At 37.8% G+C, this 24,998-nt stretch overlaps 1 protein-coding gene across 4 annotated transcripts in view; it reads left to right on the top strand.

Moving 5' to 3' along the window:
* Positions 1–2,076: 2,076 nt before the first annotated feature.
* Positions 2,077–24,998, top strand: part of LOC105221988 (neurofibromin) — a 33,189-nt gene continuing 10,267 nt past the window's right edge. The window contains exons 1-28 of one of the 4 annotated variants that reach the window (XM_029548609.2): positions 2,077–2,253; positions 2,828–2,971; positions 3,040–3,424; positions 3,506–3,644; positions 3,753–3,858; positions 3,917–4,419; positions 4,513–4,834; positions 4,894–5,446; positions 5,514–5,561; positions 5,632–5,725; positions 6,099–6,605; positions 6,678–7,223; positions 8,243–8,377; positions 8,452–9,117; positions 9,177–9,403; positions 9,460–9,874; positions 9,936–10,142; positions 11,243–11,504; positions 11,580–12,806; positions 13,549–14,145; positions 14,214–14,480; positions 14,546–14,800; positions 14,860–14,958; positions 16,931–17,023; positions 19,204–19,406; positions 19,477–19,663; positions 19,734–19,899; positions 22,639–24,817. In XM_029548609.2, the coding sequence (XP_029404469.1) occupies positions 2,194–2,253; positions 2,828–2,971; positions 3,040–3,424; positions 3,506–3,644; positions 3,753–3,858; positions 3,917–4,419; positions 4,513–4,834; positions 4,894–5,446; positions 5,514–5,561; positions 5,632–5,725; positions 6,099–6,605; positions 6,678–7,223; positions 8,243–8,377; positions 8,452–9,117; positions 9,177–9,403; positions 9,460–9,874; positions 9,936–10,142; positions 11,243–11,504; positions 11,580–12,806; positions 13,549–14,145; positions 14,214–14,480; positions 14,546–14,800; positions 14,860–14,958; positions 16,931–17,023; positions 19,204–19,406; positions 19,477–19,663; positions 19,734–19,899; positions 22,639–22,757 (8,532 nt within the window). In that variant the 5' untranslated portion in view covers positions 2,077–2,193 and the 3' untranslated portion in view covers positions 22,758–24,817. Of the gene's footprint in view, positions 2,254–2,827; positions 2,972–3,039; positions 3,425–3,505; positions 3,645–3,752; positions 3,859–3,916; positions 4,420–4,512; positions 4,835–4,893; positions 5,447–5,513; positions 5,562–5,631; positions 5,726–6,098; positions 6,606–6,677; positions 7,224–8,242; positions 8,378–8,451; positions 9,118–9,176; positions 9,404–9,459; positions 9,875–9,935; positions 10,143–11,242; positions 11,505–11,579; positions 12,807–13,548; positions 14,146–14,213; positions 14,481–14,545; positions 14,801–14,859; positions 14,959–16,930; positions 17,024–18,976; positions 19,085–19,203; positions 19,407–19,476; positions 19,664–19,733; positions 19,900–22,638; positions 24,818–24,998 lie in introns of those variants that run through there. The other 3 variants (XM_011199144.4, XM_049447231.1, XR_003845528.2) reach the window with 3 other exon arrangements.

The following is a 24,998-nucleotide window of genomic DNA, read 5'->3' as shown; positions in this document are numbered from 1 at the left end:
CATTCAAGCATAGTCCAGTTGGCATGTGCTTCAATTATGGCCAGAATTCACACGCATACATTGCGACAAAATAGTAGCCGGAAATTGTAATTTAAATTCCCTGGGTAAATGATATTTCAAAAAAAAAAACTGTATTTCTCTAAGTTGGTAGGACTGTCCTTAGTTACTATGCCAAATATAAGCCCGATCTGTCAACCAGCTAGTTATCTCTCGCAAGTCCGTTCGAATGATGTAGGTGGATATTTTTGGTATGAAACGCGTTTTTGCTAAAATCGTCCCGATAAAGCTGAATTGTTTTCGAGATCAAAAAAAAAAAAAAACCCGCGAAAGCCGCTGAAAAATGTGGTTTTATGCATCATTGTGGAAGAACAATTAATGAATGTTATACGATAATAATGAACCACCGCATCGAGCCACCATTTATGTCCGAATTTAAAGCCAAAAACGCAATGAATACAACCGATCAACCACAACAAACAAAGAGAGATTATTGGTCTTGCTGAAACTGAAATGGATGACTTCTGCGAAAAAATACGATACGTGGATCTAAAGTGTCAAGAATAACTATCAAGTAATAGTTATACTGAATTGACAACCACACAATTCCATTTAATTTTATGCAGGAAGCCGTTTATGTTTATATTTTATATACATATGTACATATGTATAAAGATGTAATTCTGAGTTTCTTCAGTACTGTGTTAATATCTCTCAGTAGTGTCATCCTGTTTTCGAATAATTGAGTGAAGATGGATTGACACGACCTCTCACATTATACACATGGCGGCGATTACAAGTTAAACAAAGAGACGCAGCTTGCTAGCATGCTTCCGATGCCAAGTTTTTGATTTCTGTGGTGACTAAATTATTATATCTTAGATTCGTTTATATTTTCCTGATATCTATAACAGAATTTTTCTTTGTAAATGGCTACTGCAACAAGTACTCGTATAGTATACCTGAAAACGCAGGTAGCAAGCCTCAGTTTACATTTCTGTCAACCACTGTCTAAAGTATTGGGAAGGATTGTTCAAATTGGTGGCAAAAATCGTAAAATTAATAATAAATAAGTGAAAAAAATCAGTTTCATTCTAATTTAAAATCGTTCAAACGGTTTCTTGATTTTGACATTTCTACATACTATCGTATAGCAATCGGCAATGGCGACTACCGACTTAGGTTCCTGTGGTAGCCGATAGCAAATCGTACTACATACTTTGATAAACGATTGGCGAATGGAAACTATATTCTTGCTTTATAGAAATGCAGTAATGATTCAAGTACCTTTGAAAAAAAATTACTCTAAATAAACTTCTTTAGTGAAATACAAGTACGTATTTAAATACGTATGTAGGTATACATATACATATTACTATACTTTTTTATATTTCCAACCAAGAACTATTTTTATTTATAGTAATTTGTACCAACATAGCATTTATTAAAGCACCCTTATTATTGGCTGATGTAGAGAAGAGTTATAAACACTAAAAATATTGTAACCAAATATGCATATTCTACTATTTTGGAATAAAAGCATGTACCTTCAGAAAACATAAACTTGTACCGCCAAAAGTTGACTTGATCTAAACGCTGTGCAATTATTCAGAAGCGTCCCAATATCCAGTCAGTACATTAAATAACGACATTAATCCTTGTGGCCGTTGCGCTTCCACAACCCAGTTCATATAAGAATATGCAACATATGTATGAGCGAATTCCAATTAGTTCATCAGCGTCTATGGTTATAAAAAACATTATATTCAAATAGTTGAAAATCAAATTGAAGAATTTTATCACTACCATCGCATAAAGCAGTTCTAAGATCCTTGCGGAAACAACTTATCATTTCTACTATAAGCAAATTTCTATAATAGCAACTACTGTTCCACAACTCCACATACTATGGGAATTAAGCAATAAATGTTAGATTATTCCAAAGAGAAACATAGAAAATTAAGAACTTTACTTATATTAATATTTGAAAATTTGCTATTTCAATGGCAAACAATTCAAAATGATAAGAATTGGCAATGCCACTGGTATTATAGTGAAATACCCATATGCAATCGCAACTAAGTTCACAAAGTAAAAATCTGTGAAGCTGAAAACTGTGCAAAAAGTGTGTAGCTCTGCTAATTGGAATAAAAAATGCAGTAAAAAGTGTAAATTAAGAACGGAAACAATATAAAAATGGCGATCCAAAAGCCAGGCGAGTGGGCGAACTCACTTTTAGCCCGTTTCGAAGACCAGGTGAGCGTAAAAGTTGAATTTTCACTCGGTTTCGCCCAGGGGCTCCTGTATAGCTATGCAAAAAAGCTGTCAGAAAATGTCCCTATCGATTGAAAAATTTCCCACTGTGCGAATGCGACAGCAAGTGCGTGCGAATGAAATAGTTGACGTTTGTTATTGTTTTGGGAAATTCATTTGTTTACGTTTTGTTTACACCGGCTGCCGTAGTGGTTGGGGGTGATTATGAATGAGATTGGATTATACGTACAAAGTTTATGAATGAATTGCAATTGCCAATGTAAATGAAAAGTGAAAGTAGGGAAATTTTATCGTAACGCCACTAGTTGCAGCGCATGAATGGCAGTACAAATGAATGATTTTACGTTACACTGAACTAGTGAATTAGTAAATGCGTACGCAAACTGTGGGAAATTTGCTAATGTATTGGATTGTTTTTTATTTTGGTTTCCAATAATTTCATAGGTATCTATTTTATTTTCACTATCAATGAAATGTAAATAAATAATGAATGTATATCTATTCGGTTAATATTTAATGATTATAATTACTTTATTCATATAATTATATAATATAGCTGCCCAATAAAATTGGCTTGCATGGCACCCAAGCGCGCTTGAGTCAGGATCAGCTGACCGCCTGTCTCATACAAATTTCTCGTTATCGCTTCTCACTAGTTATATCTGGACTCACCAAAATGCTGCAACGAGTTAACGAAGCGGTAAATGTCTATTATTAATACATATTTTTAAATTTCATTGTAATAATTTCATTTTATTTTCTTTACAGTCTATGCAAAGTCGTCACGACGCTGAGCGTTGTTATTTTGAATCACTAGTCATAATATTAACAACTCTGGAACGTTGTTTGGCTAATCAGACAAAGGATACGGCACGTTTTGAGGAAGCAATGAATGTTAAACTACTCTTACGCGAAATTTCGCAATTCATCGATGTACAGAGTGATAATAATCCAAATGCAGCGCAGCTGAAAGCTATTGCGTCAAGAGTGCTTTTCGGACTGTCACAAAATCATTTTTCAGCTGTATTTAATCGCATATCAGCGCGCATACAAGAGTTGATCACATGCTCAGATGAGAATCCCGACTGTTGTGACATTGAATTAATACAACATATTGACATGGACATAAATAAATTAACCAAACTTTTGCAAGGTGAAAAATAATTTGCTAATTTTTCTTATGTTGATGACTACACGTTTCACACTACTTTTTAAACTATTTTTTAACATTTAGTGACCAAGTCAAGATCGAAGAAGGCACCTCCTTTGATTTTACTGCATTCGTTGGAGAAAGCCATTTGGAACTGGATTGAATATCATCCACATGAATTTCAGGATTTGCAACGCGGCATTGCCACCAAAGATATTTCAAGGTACAAAAGTGTGGTCAAATATACCTTTTTATACCCAGAACAGAGTAAACTTGAAAGTGGTATTAATATTTTTTCTTGTTTCCACTTAACCTTTTGTTATATTTTCAGCTGCTGGGAAACATTGCTGGAATTTGTTGAAGCATATAAAGCAGAAAATAAGAAGAACAAGACAACCGTCTGGCCATTACAAATGCTTTTGCTTATACTAAATCCCGTAAGTTCGCATTTTCTGTCGACATTTAACAACATAAACTAATTGTTTCTCAATATAGAGCTGCTTAGAAGCCACCGTCAATGAATTACAACAATCTGAAAAGGAGAAGGATAAAGAAAAATACAGAGATAAAGATAAAACGTCATTAACGCAAAACTCTGCACAAACAGCACGTGATAAAGAGCAATCTGCTAAGCAATTTATTGAGGGTATTAAACGTGGCTTGGGGCCACACTCACCCTCAAAGCAGGTCACGGAGTATGCCGCTATTGCTTGTGTAAAGCTATGCAAAGCCTCAACATATGTCAATAACAACGATTCAAATAATGTGCTCTTCAAATTAGTGCAGTATGTCATTAATGATTTGAAAGCGTTGCTCTTTAATCCGGTCAAGCCATTTTCGCGTGGTCAGGCGTACAATTATGCTGATATTGAGCTTATGATCGACTGTTGGGTTTCACTATTTCGCATAAATCCACATAATATCGACACATTGAAGGTCTGCCTCAATTTGTCTTCGCCGCAGGCGTATCACTTTGTAATTGTCTGCTCTTTGTTGAGGTAAATAATATTAATTAAAAATTATGTTTATTTTTATCTCACCCTAATACACATATTTTATAAAATTTCTATAATTTCTTATGTTTTCTACAGATTAACACACATACATGTGGATTTTCGTCTACAAAATAAAAACTGTTTCCGCACCATCCATCAGCCAATACTATCTTGGTGGGCCAAAACCAATGTTGTACACTATCGTTCTGCAGAATTGCGCGCACTCTTCACCGATACCTTGAATAAGGCCACTCAGGGTTATATTGCGCACACGCCACTGCGTATGATAACATCACTGACGCTGAAATCGAAAGATACGCAGAAAGGCTTGACGCGTTCCGAAGAGGGACCTGCACACAAAATGCTGCTGCTCCTCTTGGTTCGACTTATACACGCTGACCCGATGTTACTTTTAAATGTAGTTGCATCCATTTTTTTCAGTATATTTTTATTATATATATTTCTCGTTACTTCTAGACACAAGGCAAAGTGGCGCATGAAATGCAAAGTTCCTCGCTCGAGCTCATCAATGGTCTAGTGAGTCTCGTGCACCAACCCACCATGCCCGATGTAGCGCAGGAAGCTATGGAGGCATTACTAGCTTTACACTCATACGATAAAATCGAATTGTGGAATCCACAGGCGCCAATGAATTGCTTTTGGGATGTCAGTTCGCAAGTGCTATTTTCGATTTCGCAAAAACTTATACAACATCAGATTGCCAACTATACAGATGTGCTGAAATGGATGCGTGGCATACTGAGTTGTCGCAATGACTATCTGCAGCGGCACAAGAAGTACGCATTGGTCGGTCATGAGCTGCAGATCTGTCGTCAGGCGCGCATTAAACTGGAAGTGGTGTTCTTCATGTATTTGTGGTCAGTCGATTTGGATGCAGTGCTCACGTCGCTCTCCTGCTTTGGTCTCTTATGCCAAGAGTCGGATATTTTGTTGACGGCCGATGATTCGGCGACTGTGTTACCTGTTGCGAATTATCAAATATATCAGGAGCTGACGCAATTGGCAAGCTGTGAGTGTTGCAATAATGTTTTTATGAATACGTAAAAATGAAAATAAATTATTTCTGCTTATTACAGCGGACACGCGCATATGTTTTTATGAAACTAATCATGGCAATGCTTACAGTGAGTGCACTAGTTTAATATAATTTTAACACTTTTCGATTTTATTTAAAATTTTTTTTAATGTTTCTAGACCGTCTGGCTCTACAACGACGTATGATGAATTTGTTGCGCAAAATCGAGCACTGTGTTGATGGTGTACAAACTGCGTGGGAGGAAACCTTTAGGTATTGTAATTTTTTTAAGATATTTAAATTTTTAATTTTAGTTTTTAATTAATTTTGCCATAATTTTTTAGTAAAAATAAATAAATTTATTTTTAAGTAGTATTTTTTTTTACAAATGCCCTATATTTTTTTCTAATTTTTACATTTTTTACAATACTTTTAATTATTTTTTTTACAAAATTCGAATTGTTTTTAAAAAGGCAAATTTTTTACAAAATTTTGAGTATTTTTTATTACAAAATTCAAATGTTTTTTGTTTTACAAAATTTCAAATATTTTTTTTAATTCAAATATTTTTGTTTCAAAAAATCAAATATCATTCGAATTCATTGTTATTTAAATTCCTTTATCGATTCTTTCCTTTTCACCGTAGAAATTGGGAACTCACCAGCAAAGTATTACAAACATATCCCAAATATAAAAGTGACGATGTGCAAGCCGAGCTCTTCCATCGTGGCGTTGGCAAGCGTCGCGCAAGTCATCAAAGTTCGGAGCATGATTTGGAGGAACACATCACCGAATGGGCCAACATGACATGGTTTCTGCTAACACTTGGCGGCGTGTGTCTGCAAAAGCGTTTGTCTTCGCGTTGGAAGCAAATGCAGTTACAAAATAATACCGCAACGGCTGGTTCCAGTAGCGGTATGCCCGCGACGAGCAATCTCCTGCAGTCGCACACCAGTTTGGCGCAATCGCAGAACACTTTAGCAGCGTCCGGCAGTTTGACTTCGATCTCCACAATACCAGCTGTCTCGCTCTATTCGCTCTACTCCTGTTCCACCAGTTCCGGACGTGGTTCTCTACTGCATCCCAGCACCATATCATTGACTACGATAGTGCCGGTGCCGCAGCAAGATTTACAATATTGTCCGGTGTCACAGTGAGTATTCGTTGTTGAACAAATTCGTATAAAAAAATTATTTAATCACTTTTCCTTACTCGCCACACACAGATTCATCGGTCAGTTGTTGCGCTTGTTGGTGTGCAACAATGAAAAAATCGGTTCGAATATACAGAAAAATGTGAAAGATTTAATTTCGGAAGAGATGACACCACAACTCTATCCCATAGTTTTCGATCAAATACGTTCGATAGTCGAGAAATTTTTCGATCAACAGGGGCAAGTGAACGTCTCCGAAATCAATACCGCCTTCATCGACCACATTATACACATAATGATTTCGATATTGAGCCCACGACCCGTAAAAGATCCGAATAATGAGCAAGTCGCTGCTTCCGAGTACCTGAGCGTGACGAGCATTGAAGGCATGATGCTGGGCATTGTGCGTTATATGCGTCATCGCGAAATGACTGTGTCAGGGATACGCGCCAAAGTGCGCGTTTGTAATTTGGTAGAGATAATGATAAAACGTCGCGACGATTTGGCTTTTCGCCAAGAAATGAAATTTCGCAATAAATTAGTAGAGTACTTAAGCGATTGGGTTATGGGCACCTCACACCAAATAGTACCGACAGCCAACGAACCGCCGCCAACAAAGTAAGTAGCATTTAATTTGAGACTTTATTTCGGAAAACACAAGGCATAATAGAGTGCCGAATTTCGTGAAGATATCTCATTAAACAAAAAGTTTTTCATACTAGGACTAAAATTTGATCGATCAGTTTGTATGGCAGTTATATGCTATAGTGGTCCGATCTGAGCAACTTCTTCGGAAATTGTGTAGTCGGCTTGGACAATAATTTTTGACGAATTTCGTAAAGATATCTCGTCAGATAAAAAAGTTTCCCATACTAAGACTAAATTTCGATCGATCAGTTTGTGTGGGAGTTATAGACTATAGTGTTCCCATCTGGGCAATATCTTCGGAGATTGTACCGTTGCCTTGGACAATAATTCATGTCGAATTTCTTGAAGATATCACGTCAAATAAAAAAGTTTTCCATACTAGGACTAAATTTTGATCGAAGCTTGTGCGGCCGCTATTTGTCCGGTGGTCCGATCTGAACAGTTTCTTCGGAGATTTTGCCGTTGCCTTGAGCAATAATTCGTGCTTAATTTCATGAAGATATCTCGTGTAATAAAGAAGCTTTCCATACTAGGACTGAATTCTGATCTATCAGTTTGTATGGGAGCTATATGCTATAATGGTCCGATCTAAGGAACTTCTCCGTAAATTGTACAATAGCCTTGGACAATATTTCTTGCCAAGTTTCGAGAAAATATCTCGTCAAATAAAAAAGTTTCCCATACTAGGACTGCATTTTGATCGATCAATTTGTGTGGGAGCTATTTGCTAAGGTGGCCCGATCAGCACAATTTTTTCGAAGATTGTACCGTTATCTTGGACAATAATTCATGCTGAATTTCATGAAGATATCTCGTTCGGTGCAGTAAACTCTTTCTGGCTTGAAAATTGTAAGGATTCAAGTGAACTTTACGGCATATAACTAGACGCCAGGTTAACTAACAACTTGAACTCATAAGATTTTTTTTTTGCTACAAGCAAAAAACACGATTTTATTTCTTGTTACATACTTCTTTTTCCTAATTTTTAGTCCCGCTGAAATATTCCGTGAACTCGATATAGCTTGTATGGAAGCTGTTGCCGCTTTGCTACGTGGACTACCTTTGCAACCCGAGGAATCCGATCGTGGCGATTTGATGGACGCGAAGAGCGCACTATTCCTCAAGTATGACACAAACACACAGAATCCACATTGCCTTCATACATTTACACAACTTGTTTTATTTTTACATATTTCAGATACTTTACGCTGTTCATGAATCTCCTCAACGACTGCATTGATAGCACTGAGGCAGAGAAAGAGCTAAGTAATCCACCACTACTCCCACCGCATCCGGCTGTTAATGGCCGATTGGGCATGTTACGCTTTACCACCATACAGGCGATGTCAAATTTACTCGGAGCCAACATCGACTCGGGCCTGACGCATTCCATCGATCTTGGCTACAATCCCGATTTACAAACACGCGCCTCCTTTATGGAAGTGCTTACGCGCATCTTGAAGCAAGGCACTGAATTCGATACGCTAGCCGAGACTGTGCTAGCCGATCGTTTCGAGCAGCTGGTCCAACTGGTTACAATGATTAGTGATAAGGGTGAGCTGCCTATAGCGATGGCATTGGCCAATGTGGTGACCACTTCACAAATGGATGAATTGGCACGTGTGCTGGTAACACTGTTCGATGCCAAGCATCTGCTCTCACCGCTCTTGTGGAACATGTTCTATCGCGAAGTCGAAATATCCGAATGCATGTCGACACTCTTTCGCGGCAATTCGCTTGGCAGTAAAATAATGGCATTTTGCTTTAAAATTTACGGTGCAAGCTATTTGCAAAACTTGCTTGAGCCGCTAATACGACCGTTGCTCGATGATCAGACCACTAGCTATGAGGTGGATCCGGCTAGGTGAGTAATATTGTTGAATTTAGTAAATATTTTGATTGTCTGCAAATTCATTCGCACAGACTCGAGCCCGGTGAAGACTTGGAACGCAATAAAGAGAACCTAATATCGCTCACCAGAGTCTTCTTTGAAGCGATACTCAATTCAGTGGATCGTTTCCCCTCACAGTTGCGCTCAATGTGTCACTGCCTCTATCAGGTGTTGAGCAAACGCTTTCCCACCGTCTTGCAAACCAATATTGGCGCAGTGGGCACTGTGATCTTTCTACGCTTCATAAATCCAGCTATTGGTGAGTATTTTTCCACAAAAAGAAGGAAGTAAAAATATTTACTCGCTGCTTTCCAGTCTCACCCCAAGAACTCGGCATTGTTAATCGCCAAGTACCGGCTTCGGTGAAGCGTGGTCTAATGTTGATGTCGAAAATCTTACAAAACATCGCCAATCACATTGAGTTCTCTAAGGAACAGCATATGGTGTCATTCAATGATTTTCTACGCGCACGTTTTGAACAGGGTCGTCACTTTTTCGTACAAATCGCCTCGGATTGCGAGACGGTGGATCAGGCTTCGCACAGCATGAGCTTCATCTCAGATGCCAATGTTTTGGCATTGCATCGTTTGCTGTGGACGCATCAGGAGCGCATTGGAGATTATCTCTCTAGCAGTCGTGATCACAAAGCTGTTGGCAGACGTCCTTTCGACAAAATGGCCACATTGCTGGCTTATTTGGGGCCGCCAGAACATAAACCAGTGGACTCACAGTAAATAATGAAATACGATTAAAAAAACAACAAAGAATTCTTTATTTATTATCCATTTTAGTTCGATGCACTGCAGCATGATGTTCTCATCGTATGCGCGTTGGAGCTCTATTGACATGTCATCGAATAACTTCGAAGATGTTATGGTGAAACATCAAATGCACGAAAAGGAGGAATTCAAAAGCATAAAATCCATGAATATCTTCTATCAAGCCGGCACAAGTAAAGCGGGACTACCCGTGTTCTACTACATTGCCAGGCGTTACAAGTGAGTAGTGTGTGCTTGCACAAGTTTTATAGTTGTATGCTGAGTTAACAGTCATTGCCAGGACATTTATCGTCTCCTTCACCATTCAACATTCAATGACTCCTTCTCAGTGAATGGCGTACTTGGAGTCAAACCATTACCCTTTGCAGACGAAGAGCTCGAGTTGGCGCGAGAAACGAGAGTGACCATTGCGCAGCTTCTCTCTGTATTCTGTAGCAGTTTAAACTCCTACTAATCCAGAATAGACGCCGACATATCTTATATATCCTGCGTGCAATGTGTCTCCGCATGACACTAACCACCTCTCTAAATGCACCCCTACCCTAGACATCTGGCAACTCTTTCCCTTTGGTCCGATCCCGTCGAAACACCCCGTTTCTCGGGACTACCGTCTAATCATTAAGTTCATTTTCATCAGGTTAACCAAGAGATGTGTAGCTTCAGTCTCTTCCAAGATCAAGTTTGGCGGAGGCCGCTCTTGCGGAGATTAATCTGAAATACACACATCCTCCAGAGTCTTTTCCAGAAGTGGGAGTTCCGCCACTGTTTTCTTCGAACAGCCGCAATAGCAATTCCCACAACAGTCGGTTTTGCGATATCAGAATCGATTTCCATATCTGTTTGACCGTCGTTTCCACTCTCCACCGTTAGTCATGACGTCTGTAGTCGATGAAGTCTGAAGTCGTTCCCACGACAGTCGGGTCTAAGTAACCGGAACGGACCCGGATTTTTATCCGGCCCAGGACTGTCAACTTGATACCATGCCTCGAAATTACTTAAGGAATGTTTTCTACTGCTACAACAACAACAAGTCTGTAGGCCATCCGTTCTGCCGCCTTTTAGGAGGATCCGTAGAACCACCGTTAAGAAAGCTGAAACCCTCTTCTCCAATTTTTTATGTATTTAGTCGAGTTTAGCACTCCCCACGTCTGAAGGAATGGAGTCGATTTCCACGTCCGTTTGGACATCGTTTCCCCTCTCCACCGTTAGTCCTGAAGTCTGTAGGTCATCCGCTTTGGCTTCTTTTTGGAGGATCCATTGAGCCGGTTTTCTCTAATTTTTAATTTTAACTAATTATTTTTCTTCTTTGTTTCTTTCAGAATCGGCGAAACGAATGGCGACTTACTGCTCTATCATGTAATACTCACGCTCAAAGCATTATGCCACTCACCTTTCGAATTGCTCATAGACTTCACGCACACTTGCTCGGACAATCGCTTTCGCACCGAGTTCTTGCAGAAATGGTTTTGTGTGCTGCCAACCGTTACCTATGACAATTTATGCACCATTTACATTTACAACTGTAATTCATGGGTGCGTGAATATACAAAATTCCATGAACGCGTACTAGCGCCGATAAAGGTACTTATATTTGTAAAATTTGCAAAAACCAAAAAAATAACTGGTTTTATAACTATTATTATAACTAATCCACAGAGTGATCGCAAGCTAGTGTTCATCGATTCGTCCAATAAACTCAATGAATACATCGACACTGAACAACAGAAACTGCCAGGCGCCACATTATCGCTAGACGAAGATCTCAAGGTATTCAATAATGCGCTCAAGCTTAGCCATAAAGATACCAAAGTTGCTATAAAAGTCGGACCCACTGCATTGCAAGTGACAGCCGTGGAGAAAACCAAAGTGCTGGGCCATTCAGTGCTGCTCAACGATGTCTATTATGCCTCCGAGATTGAGGAAGTTTGTCTGGTGGATGATAATCAATTTACGCTCTCCATAACGAATGAAAGCGGTCAGCTTAGCTTTATACACAACGATTGTGATACCATTGTACAGGCCATCATACATATACGCAATCGTTGGGAGTTAAGTCAACCGGAATCGGTGACGGTGCACCAGAAAATACGTCCCAAAGATGTGCCCGGTACACTTTTAAATATGGCATTACTTAATCTAGGCACCTCAGATCCCACCTTGCGTTTAGCTGCCTATAATTTACTCTGCTCGCTCACATGCTCCTTTGATTTGAAAATCGAAGGTCAACTTTTGGAGGCGCACGGTTTGTGTATACCATCAAACAACACAATTTTCATTAAATCCATCAGCGAGAAATTAGCCACCAATGAACCACATTTGACGCTCGAATTTCTAGAGGAATGCATACAGGGTTTCCAGCGCAGCACAATTGAATTGAAGCATTTATGCTTGGAATATATGACACCGTGGCTGAATAACCTTTTGAAATTTTGCAAATCGAACGATGATGCCAAAAAGTTAAAGGTCGCACAGATTTTAGATAAATTGATTTGTCTTACAATCGAACAGAAGGAGATGTATCCATCGGTGCAGGCGAAAATTTGGGGCTCCATTGGTCGCATACCCGATCTTATCGATATGGTGTTGGATAATTTCCTACACAAATCGATTACTTACGGTTTGGGTTCGCCGCACGTGGAGATTATGGCCGACACGGCTGTGGCGCTAGCTTCGGCCAATGTGCTGTTGGTGTCGAAGAAGATAATAACGCGCATGTGCCGCGTCTTGGATAAGACCTGCACCAATCCAACACAGTTTCTGGAGCAGCATATGATGTGGGATGATATTGCAATACTGACGCGTTTTCTGCTCATGTTGTCCTTCAATAACTGCCTCGATGTCGTAACACATTTGCCATATCTATTTCATATTATCACGTTTTTGGTGAGTAGTTAATTACAGCGTTACATAATTTTATTTTGTGTTGATTTTTGAAATTGTTACCAGACTGCAGTATTTGCTTTTGTTGTTGTGAGTGAATTATTTGTAAAATGATGAAATTATTGGGGGTTATTCATTTGTTTCTAGAGTAAAATGAATGATTTTACGATTACGGTGGATCGTTGACGACTACAAGATCATTTTTATAGAGTGAGATTAGAGAATTTTAGATCTAACCCACGGCACTTAACCTAAAACTCACCGATCTAAACAGCGTTAGATCGCCGAAATAACAGTCGGGGTCAAATTCAATAATGCAGAACCGGCTGTTTTGAAATTGCTTACCACCTCCTTGTGTGCGCGGCAAACCCCACTCATCCAACAACGTTCCCACGACTGTCGGGTCTAAGTAACCGGAACGGACCCGAATTTTGATACGGCCAAGAATTATCAACTTGGCACCGTTCCTCGACATTTTTTCAGGAATGTTTTCTGCCGCTATCCCCATCGTTCGATCCCGTCGAAATAGCACATTTCCTGGGATTGGATCCGTTAGACAATTTCGATGATAATCTAACATTCATTAAAACTTTAAAGGCTTATATTTTCCCCTTCTTGAACAATAACCTAACTTTCAAATTTCGAAACGTTTGTATCATACTTCAACTCTTTCACTTAAGCTTACATGTATACATATATTCTTAATTTGAACTTTAATTAACACTCCACTCTCCCATTTTATTAGATCTGCTCCGGTTCGGTGACAATGCGCGCCTCCATACACGGTCTCGTCGTCAACATCATACACTCGCTGACTACTTGCACTAAACCGACTTTCTCAGACAATGCAAAGCGTGTGCTCCGGCTGGCACTTGAAGAGTTCTCACTATACAAATTCTACGCGCTCTTCGGTATCAGCAAAGTCAAGTCGGCCGCTGTAACAGCCTTCCGCTCCAGCTATCGTCATCCATCCGACAGATGGTTGGGCAATGAACGCGTCTGTCAAATGTTACCAGCCGATGTGGAGCGCATCACATTGCCCTCATTGGAAGAGGTGGTCGATTCGCTGTCGGAGATCATGTCGGTTTGCATGCCCGATGTGCCGGATTGCCAATGGTTGGAGACATGGACGACGTTGTCGCGCAGTTTCGCCTTCTGTTACAACCCTGCGTTGGAACCGCGTGCGCTCATAGTTTACGGTTGCATTAGTAAAAGCATAACCGATCAGGAAGTGAAACAACTCTTGCGCATTTTAGTAAAAGCACTGGAATCATTCAACGACATCACATTAATCGAGGCGATCGTATTGTGTCTGACGCGCATACAACCCCTACTGAGACCTGTAAGTTAATAATAATAGTTTTATTTTTAACCTCAAAGGCGAATATATTTACTGTTTTTGTTGTGTAGGAATCGCCGATACATCGCGCCCTATTCTGGGTTGCTATCTCTGTGCTGCAGCTGGACGAAGTATCGTTGTATGACGCCGGTTTGGCGTTTCTCGAACAAAATCTGCATACGCTGGAACGTCAGGGTTGCTTCGATCACGAGAGCATAGCCGACGTCATGATGCGTACACGCGAAAAACTTGAGTGGCACTTCAAGCAACTCGATCATGCAGTTGGCTTATCGTTTCGCAGCAATTTCCACTTTGCACTCGTCGGTCACTTACTAAAAGTAAGACTTATTTGTTGTGCTTTGATATGTGACACAATTTTATTAAATTTGTTCCCCCCTTCTAGGGCTTTCGTCATCCCACACCTTCAACGGTGTTTCGCACATCCCGCATACTCGGCACGCTGCTGAGTCTCGTCGCCAAACCTTTTCATCGCGACAAATTCGAAGTGACACCTGACAGCGTTGCCTATTTGACGGCTTTGGTAGCCGTTTCCGAGGAAGTGCGCTCACGCTGCCACGTCAAGCATGCCATACCGCGTTGGACCACCGACTTGAGCATTATGGAAAATGGCGAAACGATCTTCTATGGCAATCAAAATGTAAATGTCGCACACTTATTGTTTAAATTTAATGAAATACCGTTATATGTACTTTGCAGGCGCTCGGCATGTCGCTACCACGTCGGCAAAAGTCCTGGGATATGCTTGATCAGTCCGCTTTACAGTTTGCGCGTCATCACAAAGGACCCGCACATCAGGTAAGCTACTATTGTATATGTATTAGCTTTTATTTTCAGCAGTTCTTATTTATTCGATCTAAGTACATTTTTTTAAGCTATTACTAACTCTACTACTCTACTATTATAAATAATTTTGTTTTTTTTTCGAAACAGTGGTCGACATATCTTAACAATTCTGCCAGTTCAATGGTGTTGTTGTTGTATCGATAAAATTCTGCCGAGTTGACAGTTTTTGGTCGGATAAAAATACCGGTCCTTTCCGGTTACGTAGACCCGACTGGCGTGGGAACGGCATCCACCGGACTCCATCGAGTCGGTGTGAACTAATATTTGCCATGCCTAAATTCACAGAGTTCTCGAAAGAGGTAGAGAGGTAGCACTCAGCAATAAGGCCGACCACTGTTTTTAATGCAAGATGAACGCGAATCCCTTTTATTTCAGTTTACTTTTCAAAAGTTTAGTAAACACGTTGAAAATACACAATTCTGATAAGTGAAATCATCGATGTTTCAGCTGTCGCAACAGCTAATCTAAGACACAATATTGAGGGCACCGGTGTTAGAATTTGACCTGACGACGATTCCACGTAACGTCTTGTCTATCGGTCTGTTTATACGGGATTAAGTTCCCTCAATTTTTAAGGCTTTGAAATTTTTGCACTCATACTTTCCTTGCCTAGGAGCTGCTCATTTGTCGGTACCGCTGTCACAAACTGAACGATCAAAATTAAGATCTTGTATGGAAAACTTTTTAATTGTACAAATTATTTTCACGCAACTTGGCACATATTGTTGTCCAAGCCATTGCTAAAATTTCCGAAGAAATTGTTCATATCGGACCTCTATAGCATATAGCTGCCATACAAATTGTACGATCGGAATCAAGTGCTTGTATGAACAACTTTTTCATTTGACAAGATATCTTTACGATATTGGCACATATTATTATCAAAGGCAACGCTACAATCTCCGCGAAAATTGTTGATATCGGATCACTATAGCATATAGCTGCCATATAAATTTAATGAAAAAAATTAAGTTCTTGTATGAAAAACTTCTTTATTTGACAAGATATCTCCACGATATTTGGCACAGATTATTATCCAAGGCAGCACTACAATCTCCGAACAAATTGTTCAGATCGGACGACTATAGCTTATAGCTGCCTTACAAACTGGTCTCTCAAAATTAGAATTAAGACTTTGTTATAACTTTTTATGCTATAAATTCAGCTTTAGTATTATTATAGCTTCGTCGCGGCCGAAGTTAAAGTATTTTCTTGTTTTGAACCCAGTTAATCGCCAGCGTTCATCCTGCTTATTATTCCGTTTTGTAGACGTAAAAGTAATATAATTTTCTGTATTTATTGCATTAAAGCAAGTATAAATCACGTAAAGTAATTTATTGAAATCTATTTTCTATATTTTCTCTATTCTTGTGTTGACAAATATATATGCGTTACGTAATCGATACCAAAAACTACATGTTAAACTATTGCCTGCTAATAATTTGGTGCTTGCATTACATAATCGTAATAAATCGTGTACTCAAAACATATTGCTGATATGTTCAACGTGTTGTTACTTATTATTTCAACAAAAATCAATTTAATTTCGTTAATTTAATTAAAAAAATATATATATCCTGACAACAATTGCTACCAAATATATTAATTCTCTTTTGTTTCTTTTGTTTTGACTAACTTTAAAATTGCTGTTTTAAACCAACACACCAACAACAACCAACCAACTGCATGCAACTCCCTTTCTTTCTCACACAACCGCCCGCCACCCAATTGACGATGGGCATTTGAACTTGCTATTGGAATTTATTTGTGGTTGATGATTTATGATTTCTATTCGTAACTTTATGGTGGCTGCCTGTATTTGGGTTATACACGTGTTTTTTATTTGGAAAACTATCATGCATATGGATTTGAAAATTTATCAATACAATAAACAAACAAAAAAAAAAAAACAAAAATCATCTAGATGAATGCCAAAGTTTTGTTTAAAACACAGCGCTCTTTTTCGGTGCCAACAACAAAAGAACCGAATAATACGAGCACTATCGAAGAACGCCAGGTATTAGCTATTGTGCTCTCTTCTCTTACTTACTACTAGCTCTATTAGCTATTGCTCGTCCTCCTTTTCTTATACTCAAATGAGACCTGCTCTTCTATATACATAGCTCTTTTTTTAGTTGTAATTAACTGTTTCCTTGTACAAAATATTCATATTTTCCATAAATGTTAATGAATGTTTGAGCAGCACAACACAACAAACACTCTTTGTACAGCACTTGACTTGATTTCGTCTTAAACGCCACTCTCCTACATAGCTATGCATATACACACACAATAAATATTTGGCATGAAAAAAATAAACTATAACAGTATTAAAATAAACGACAACACAAACTTATTTATTATTTCTCCAAGCGCACAGTTGTCCTTACTAGCTCCACTTTGTCGTTCGCTTGGCACCCTCAAAGACATTGATTAGAAACCTTAGTGTTTTAGTTATTAATAATTTTTTTTTGTGTATTTAAAATTCATGTGTCGTAAAATATGCATTATTGGAGTTAATTATTTCGATATTTTATTAGTAAAAATGTTTGCTTTTGGTTTAAGTTGTATAATATTTAGAAGTAATTACAAATTTGTTGCGTTCGTAATTAATGTATTTTTGTTGCACTAGTTTTTATTATGATTTAAAAAATAATAATTTTAAATAATAGTCGTATAAATTAAGTAAATTAATTTGTTTTTTTTTTTTGTATAAATTTTAAATAGATTTTTGAATTTTTTGATTTGATCGATCCAAATGAAGTCCTTGTATGAAAAACTTCTTTATTTGATAAGATATCTTCATGAAATTTGGCCTGGATTATTGTCCAAGACAGCGCCACAATATACTAACAAATAATTCAGATCGATCCACTATAGCATGCTCTTGTCATACAAACTAACCGATGAAAATCAAGTTCTTGTATGGAAAACTTTTTTATTCGATAAGTTATCTTCATTAAATTTGGCCTGGATTATTTTCCAAGACAGCGCCACAATATCTGAACAAATTGTTCAAATCAAACCACTATAGCATATTGCCGCCATACAAACTGAACAATCAAAATCAAGTTCTTGTATAGAAAACTTTTTTATTTGACCAGATAACTTCACAAAATATAGCATGCATTATTGTCAAAGCCATTGATAAAAACTTCGAGCAAATTGTTCAGATTGGATCACTATAGCATATAGAGCCATACAAAATGAACAATCAAAATCCAGTTCTTGTATAGAAAACTTTTTCATTCGACAAGATATCTTCATGAAATTTGACATAGCTTATTGTCCAAAGACAGCGCCACAATATCTGAACAAATTATTCAGATCGGACCACTATAGCATGTTCTTGTCATACAAACTAGTCGGTGAAAATCAAGTCCTTGTTTGAAAAACTTTTTTATTTGACAAGATATCTTCACCAAATTTGGCCTGGATTATTTTCCAAGACAGCGCCACAATATCTGAACAAATTGTTCAAATCGAACCACTATAGCATATTGCCGTTATACAAATTGAACAATCGGAATCAAGTCCTTGTAGGAGAAACTTCTTTATTTGACAAGATATCTTCAAGAAATTTCGCATCGGTTATTGTCCAAGCCATCGCTAAAATCTTCGAGCAAATTGTTCTGATCGGACCACTATAGCATATTGCCGCCATACAAACTGAACAATCAAAATCAAGTTCTTGTATAGAAAACTTTTTTATTTGACCAGATAACTTCACAAAATATAGCATGCATTATTGTCAAAGCCATTGATAAAAACTCAGAACCCAATTGTTTAGATCTGTCCACTATAGAATATAGCTGTCATACAAACTGGCCAACTGGTCTAAATTAAGGTTATTTATTTTTTTTTTTTTAATTTTTTTAGCTTGTAATAATTTTTGTATAATTGTAATAATTTTTTTCCATTTTCTAAAATTTTTTCATCTTGATTTCATCTTATAACCTTTCCTTTTTAGATTATATCAGCTGTCTCTATTATTTAAATTGTGAATTATTTCAATTGCTTCTTTTGACCGTTGTTTGGCACGAACCTAATTGCTTGCTTCGCATGTCTATAAAACTAAGTATGCACTCTAATTACCCAAAATTTTCAACTAACATCTTGAAAAAACAAAATTAATTATTTGCAAAAAATACTTCCACAACTAACAAAAGACAATATAAAACTGTATACTTTCTACAGGAACGTGGCTCGCGTTCGTCTGTCTCCAATGAGTCCAATGTGCTATTGGATCCCGAAGTGCTCTCCGATTTGTCCACGCAAGCGCTAGTATTAACGGTTTTGGCCACATTAGTGAAATATTCGACAGACGAGAATGAGACGCGCGTGCTCTATCAGTACCTGGCCGAGGGTTCGGTCGTATTTCCCAAAGTGTTTCCAGTTATGTAAGAAGCGTTGCAAATAAATATAAACTTTTATTAATGCTTTTTCCTACCATTTTTTTTACTTTAACAGACACTCGCTGCTGGACCAGAAGATTAACAACATACTCTCAGTCTCACACGACCAAGTCGTGCTGAATTCAGTGCAAAGCATCATACAAAATATGCTCGCCAGCGAGGATCCTTCACAACAACAACTGCATTTCCTGCAAAGTTGCGGCTTTGGTGGTCTCTGGCGGTTCGCTGGTCCTTTTACAAAGGTACAGACGCATATTTCAATTATTTATTAAATAAGTTATTTATAAAAAAACTACTTTTACCACCCACTAGTACACCATGATGGGCGAATCTTCGGAATTATTTGTGAACTGTTTGGAGGCCATGGTTGAGACATGCCTGCCAGGTGATGAGACTGTGCCGGTGCCGCCATCACCACGTCCATACAATTTGAGTTCGAGCCTCAGCAGTCTTACTTTAGGTTCACCAACTGATAAAGGTAAATGCCACACCACAACAACTCAAAGACTTCGCAAAGGAGTCGCAAATAATTGATTGCAATTTCGCATATAGTCAGCACATAACACATAGTTTTTCATATGAATATTTTGCTCTATTCTCCGTTGCGTAACTTAGTTGAGTTCTGTTAGATACTAACGCCATAGTAATGGTGCACACAGTTATAAAGCTTTTTCTAACACTAAAGTATTGAATGCGTCGTAGACACACTGCATTGCGCGGCAAATATTTAGTAGTTGAGCGACTTGTTTTTTTTCAACTGTACTCACACACACACGCATAAAAATATACACAATATAAAAATTAACACGTAATTACAAAGCCAAACATTACAACGTATGCCAGGTATGGTGACTTTTTTAGCAAAAATAGAAAAAGTCATATATCCAAAAAGGATACATAACCTTAAAAGTGTTGAATATTTAATAATACATCATCGTTTCAAACTTAAACTCACATTAAACTCTTACGAATATTTTTTTTTGTACAACCATGTTCTTCATATATTTTTTTTTAATACTTTCATAATTGCATGCATTTTTTTTTAATTCACCCATATTTGTTCCACCTGAGACACCAGTACGTACATCTGTTTATATCAAAGAATTTTTTAACGAATTACTGGCTGAAATGTCTTTCAACTAACCGAAATATACTTAAAGTACTAACCTTGATTAGAATGTTTTGAAAATTTCAAATCCTTGCCTTAGAGTACTAATCTTAAGCAATTGTGCTTATTAAGTTCTGGGTCTGAAACTGATGCTCTCTTCTGCTCCCTGAAGTAATTTGGAGGAATGCTGTCGAGTTGAAAATGCTTAGCCGCATAAAAATTCGGGTTCCTTTCGGTTACGTAGACTCGTCTGTTGTGGTATAAGTCTTTGTTTGTGCAATGGACAGCCTGCGGAAAGAATTCTAAACTGCCGTAAACACAACCGTCGTTCAACAAGTTTATTGCCTGTATTGAATTATTTTTTATTACTTTTAGCGACTTTGCTCGTTGATTTCAAAACATTTTGACAGATGTTTCTAAAATTTGTTGCTGAAGAACGGTAAAGACTCATCTGGTTGTAGTGCCTGAACCCAGAAAGCTTTAATAAGCTGAGTCAAAAAAGCTTCTAGTATTATATAGGTTGGGTTTTGAGTTCTCTACCGAATTTTATTTACAATAGGTAGCGAAAATAATCGTATATATCAATCCGTTACTTATGGTTTTATTAAGGAGTGTTTTCATCATCTCGAAAATGCTCTCTAAGCATTTATCATAATTCAGGCATCAAAATTTGAAAGTTACTACCTACCATGACAACAGTAAACTGTTAAATAATACAGTTTAATATTTTACTTTGCTTTGTAATGACATTACTTCTGACATCGCCTGAAAGGATGATTTTCCGAGCAACGTCACTAAAGTTCTATCATTATCGCAAAATTTCCATATCCATTGTATATGGCATAATTTTGAAACAGTTGTCAATGCAAGTAAAACCAATAATATCGTACATTAGTGTAAATCAAAAATAAAAACGATTTATCATAAGCTCGGTTTTTTATGTGGAGGTAGTCACTAAACGAAGACCTCTTCCAAACCTGAAGCCCCTAACGCCTGGTTGCAATGAGTTGGAGGTGTCGAATAAGGTCAGATTTCTAAACCTCACGTCAGTCTGCATGAGGAATTAACACTGTCCAGAGCCGCCAAAGCACTCATGACAAACAGACGCCTAGCCGGGAGACTGTAAGGCTGCAAAACAGGTATCATCACGTGGCAGTATACCATTTTCATAATGCCTATTGTCACTTATAGAGCAGTTGCTTAGGCATCGAAGGCAACGCAGTCTTTGGTTCTCAACTATCGAAGCTGCAAAGACTCGCTTGCGTCTGCACTTCAGGGGCAATTTGCACTTGTCCAACCGCAGCACTTGAAGTCATGTTGGAGCTCACACCACTCCTTCTAGTGATCGAAGCATACCATGCTGCTCATAGCAGCAGAGGGGTTGGCAAAGGGAGGATAGTCGTCAACAAATGAATGCCTTAGGGAAAGACACACCAATGGCTTTTCTTCCTAGGGATGGCGTTACAAAGAGGATTAAAAGTTACTCGCGGCAGTAAGGCGGAGTGAAAGCGCCCAGTAAGCTCCTGGAATCGTTCAGAATGCTGGAACTTTGTGACCACAATAGAGCACAGGTCACAGTGCAAATCCTTAATTAATTTCGATCTATTTATCATGTGAAATTCATATGTTTATACCTTGAGCAGGGTATATTAAATTCGCCCCGATGTTTTTAACATTTCTCAGCTTTCGGGACATCGATATGAAACTTTGTACATGCCGTTTTCTTCATAAATTACTGCTTATTTGTCGAAACCGCCGATATCGGTTCAAAAAACTAAACAATCAAAGTTCGCTTTTGCATAGAAACTTTTGGTGCAGCTGAAGTTAGTCTTCTTCTTTTCTTATTATTTATTCATCGAACTGAACAATTCTCATTTTCGTCCTCTGAAAATAGTACCTACATACATATGTATTTACATCCACATTTCTGATAATCTGACTGTTACAGATAAAACTCCTTACGTTCACTCTCACGCCACATTATCACACTTATTAGCTCATATATTTACATATATATACATATGTACATATGTATAGAGAGTAAATAAAAATGTGTTGCAATTGCTTATGAATTTTTCCCCTCCAATGTTTTTCTTTCAATATCCGTAGCATTCTCATCGGAATCATTAGATCATGATACTTTTGGCGGCAGTGTTAGTTCTCTGCGCCGCGCTTCATGCAGCAAAGCACGCGTTAAACATCGAATTACCGATAGCCCAGCACATTAGTTATTATAAAAACCAAAAACCAAAAAAGCAGCACCAGTTAGGCAAAACCAAAGAAGAAAAAATTACAAAAATCAAAAACAAAAAAAAACATTAAAAAAATAATAATATATTTTCACTCAAAAGCTACGCACACTTAAAAGCATTAAATATTAAATATTTCATGAAAATCAGAACTTAACCTAAAAAATTAAATTTTTGGTAATTTTGCGCGGCAAATTTTGAAAATCTGTAGACAAATTGCATTAATTTATACTTGTAATATGAAAAACTTGTAGGCAAATTCAACTAATGCCAGCTTTTAATTTGCCAACAAATTGTCACAAGCTTCACTTTTTTTATTTAATATTAGCACATACTTACATAAATAACATAACCTATAAAATAGGTTGCATAGCAAAGCTAAGAAAAATTAAAACAAAATTAAAAAAAATACACGAACTTCCCTCACACACACGAGACACTCACGCCTTGCATTCATTTTGCAATTAAGAAGTTCAAATTTGTAGTCGATAATTGCTTTGCTGTCGCCAAATGGCATATACATACATATATATTTAACAAAATAATTGTAATAATTAACTAAAATAGTTGTTGAATTTGAGATTAATAGTTGCTGGGGAGCAACAGCGCAAAGGCCACTGCTGGAATAGTGTATAATTTAAGCTCCAGCGTATGCAGCGAGCGGCTAAAGAACACTCGCTTAGGTGAGAAATAAAAAATCTATAATTTAGAAACCCATCAATAACTAAAAGATATTTACAATACAAACATAACCCTTTTATCAAGATTTACTGGTGACAAAAAAGTACTCGGAAATTGCAAATAAAACGCAAAATATTTAATTTTTCATCAATATTTATTTTGTAGCCTTCAAAGTAATCCCCACCTGTTATAATACACTTATGCCAATGATTTTTCCAGTCCTCGAAGCACTTTTTGGAATGGTTTTCATTTCCTGCAGCGAATTTTGTTTTAACTCTTCGATCGACGGAAAGCGGATTCCACGGAGTGGAGTGGCAGTTTGGGGAACAAGAAAACAGCACGCGGAGCCAAATCTGGTGGATACGGTGGTATTCATTACGTTTTCGGCTTTAAATTCGGTCACAATGGTGGCTCGATGCGATCGTGCATTATAATTGTGTAAAATCCATGAATTGTTCTTCAATTCCGGCCGTTATCGACGGATGTTCTCACGCAAACACAAATAGAACTCCTTATTGATCGTCTGTCCATCTGTAACAAATTCATGATGCACCAAACCAAGAATATCGAAAAAAACAATGAGCATCAGCAAGATTTTTGAGAAATTTTGCCGTAGTTTGTTTTTTTGGTTTCGGCTCGTTTTTCTTCCCTCCAATTCGATGTTTGTATGTCAAATTCTTAATCCATGAATGTGGGATCGGAATTTACACGATCAAGCATGTCCAAACAGGTCTCCTGTTTACAGTACTCTTTTTGAAATAAATCAGCTTTATCGGGACGAGTCGAACAAGAACAAGTTTCATACCCAAAATATCCACCAAAATCGTTCAAACGGACTCGCGAGAGATGTCAAACTTTTCTGCTATCTCTCTTATACTTTCCTGATTTCCGATTTTCAAGCTCCATATTTTTCACTTTTTAAATATTTTCATCAGTTCATAAAGGTCGACGGGAGTCCAGAACATGTCTTCAACGATTTCTCCCGCAACCGTCTTTGAAAGCTTTGTTTTTGCTAATTCTGAATCACCGCAAGCCTTTTCCAATATTCGCAACGATTTCGGCACACGAAATGTGGTTAGAAATGCTAAATATGAGACAAATTCTTCCTTCGATATTTTTATTCATTCTAAAAGGTGTACTGGGGTGTATCGACTTAAGCGGCGGCTGTAAACAAACTGGTTGACAGATGGCGTTCATATTTGGCATAAACACTAAGGACAGTCCTACCAACTTCAGCATTTAATTGCAATTTCCGAGTGCTTTTTTGTCCTCATGTATAACGACTGGCAAGTCAGAAAATATGCGTTTTTCCTGATTTTTTAAAGAGGCATTTTGCTTAATAAATAAGTAAAAAATAATATACTATAGGGTGATTTTCCAATTTTGGGCAACTTTTTCGAGCATTTCGGCCGGAATAGCCCGAATTTCTTCGGAAATGTTGTCTTCCAAAGCTGGAATAGTTGCTGGCTTATTTCTGTAGACTTTAGACTTGACGTAGCCCCACAAAAAATAGTCTAAAGGCGTTAAATCGCATGATCT

The sequence above is a fragment of the Bactrocera dorsalis genome, chromosome 2, assembly GCF_023373825.1.
Source record: "Bactrocera dorsalis isolate Fly_Bdor chromosome 2, ASM2337382v1, whole genome shotgun sequence".
Taxonomy (NCBI): domain Eukaryota; kingdom Metazoa; phylum Arthropoda; class Insecta; order Diptera; family Tephritidae; genus Bactrocera; species Bactrocera dorsalis.
This window is presented reverse-complemented; position numbering and strand designations above follow the sequence as displayed.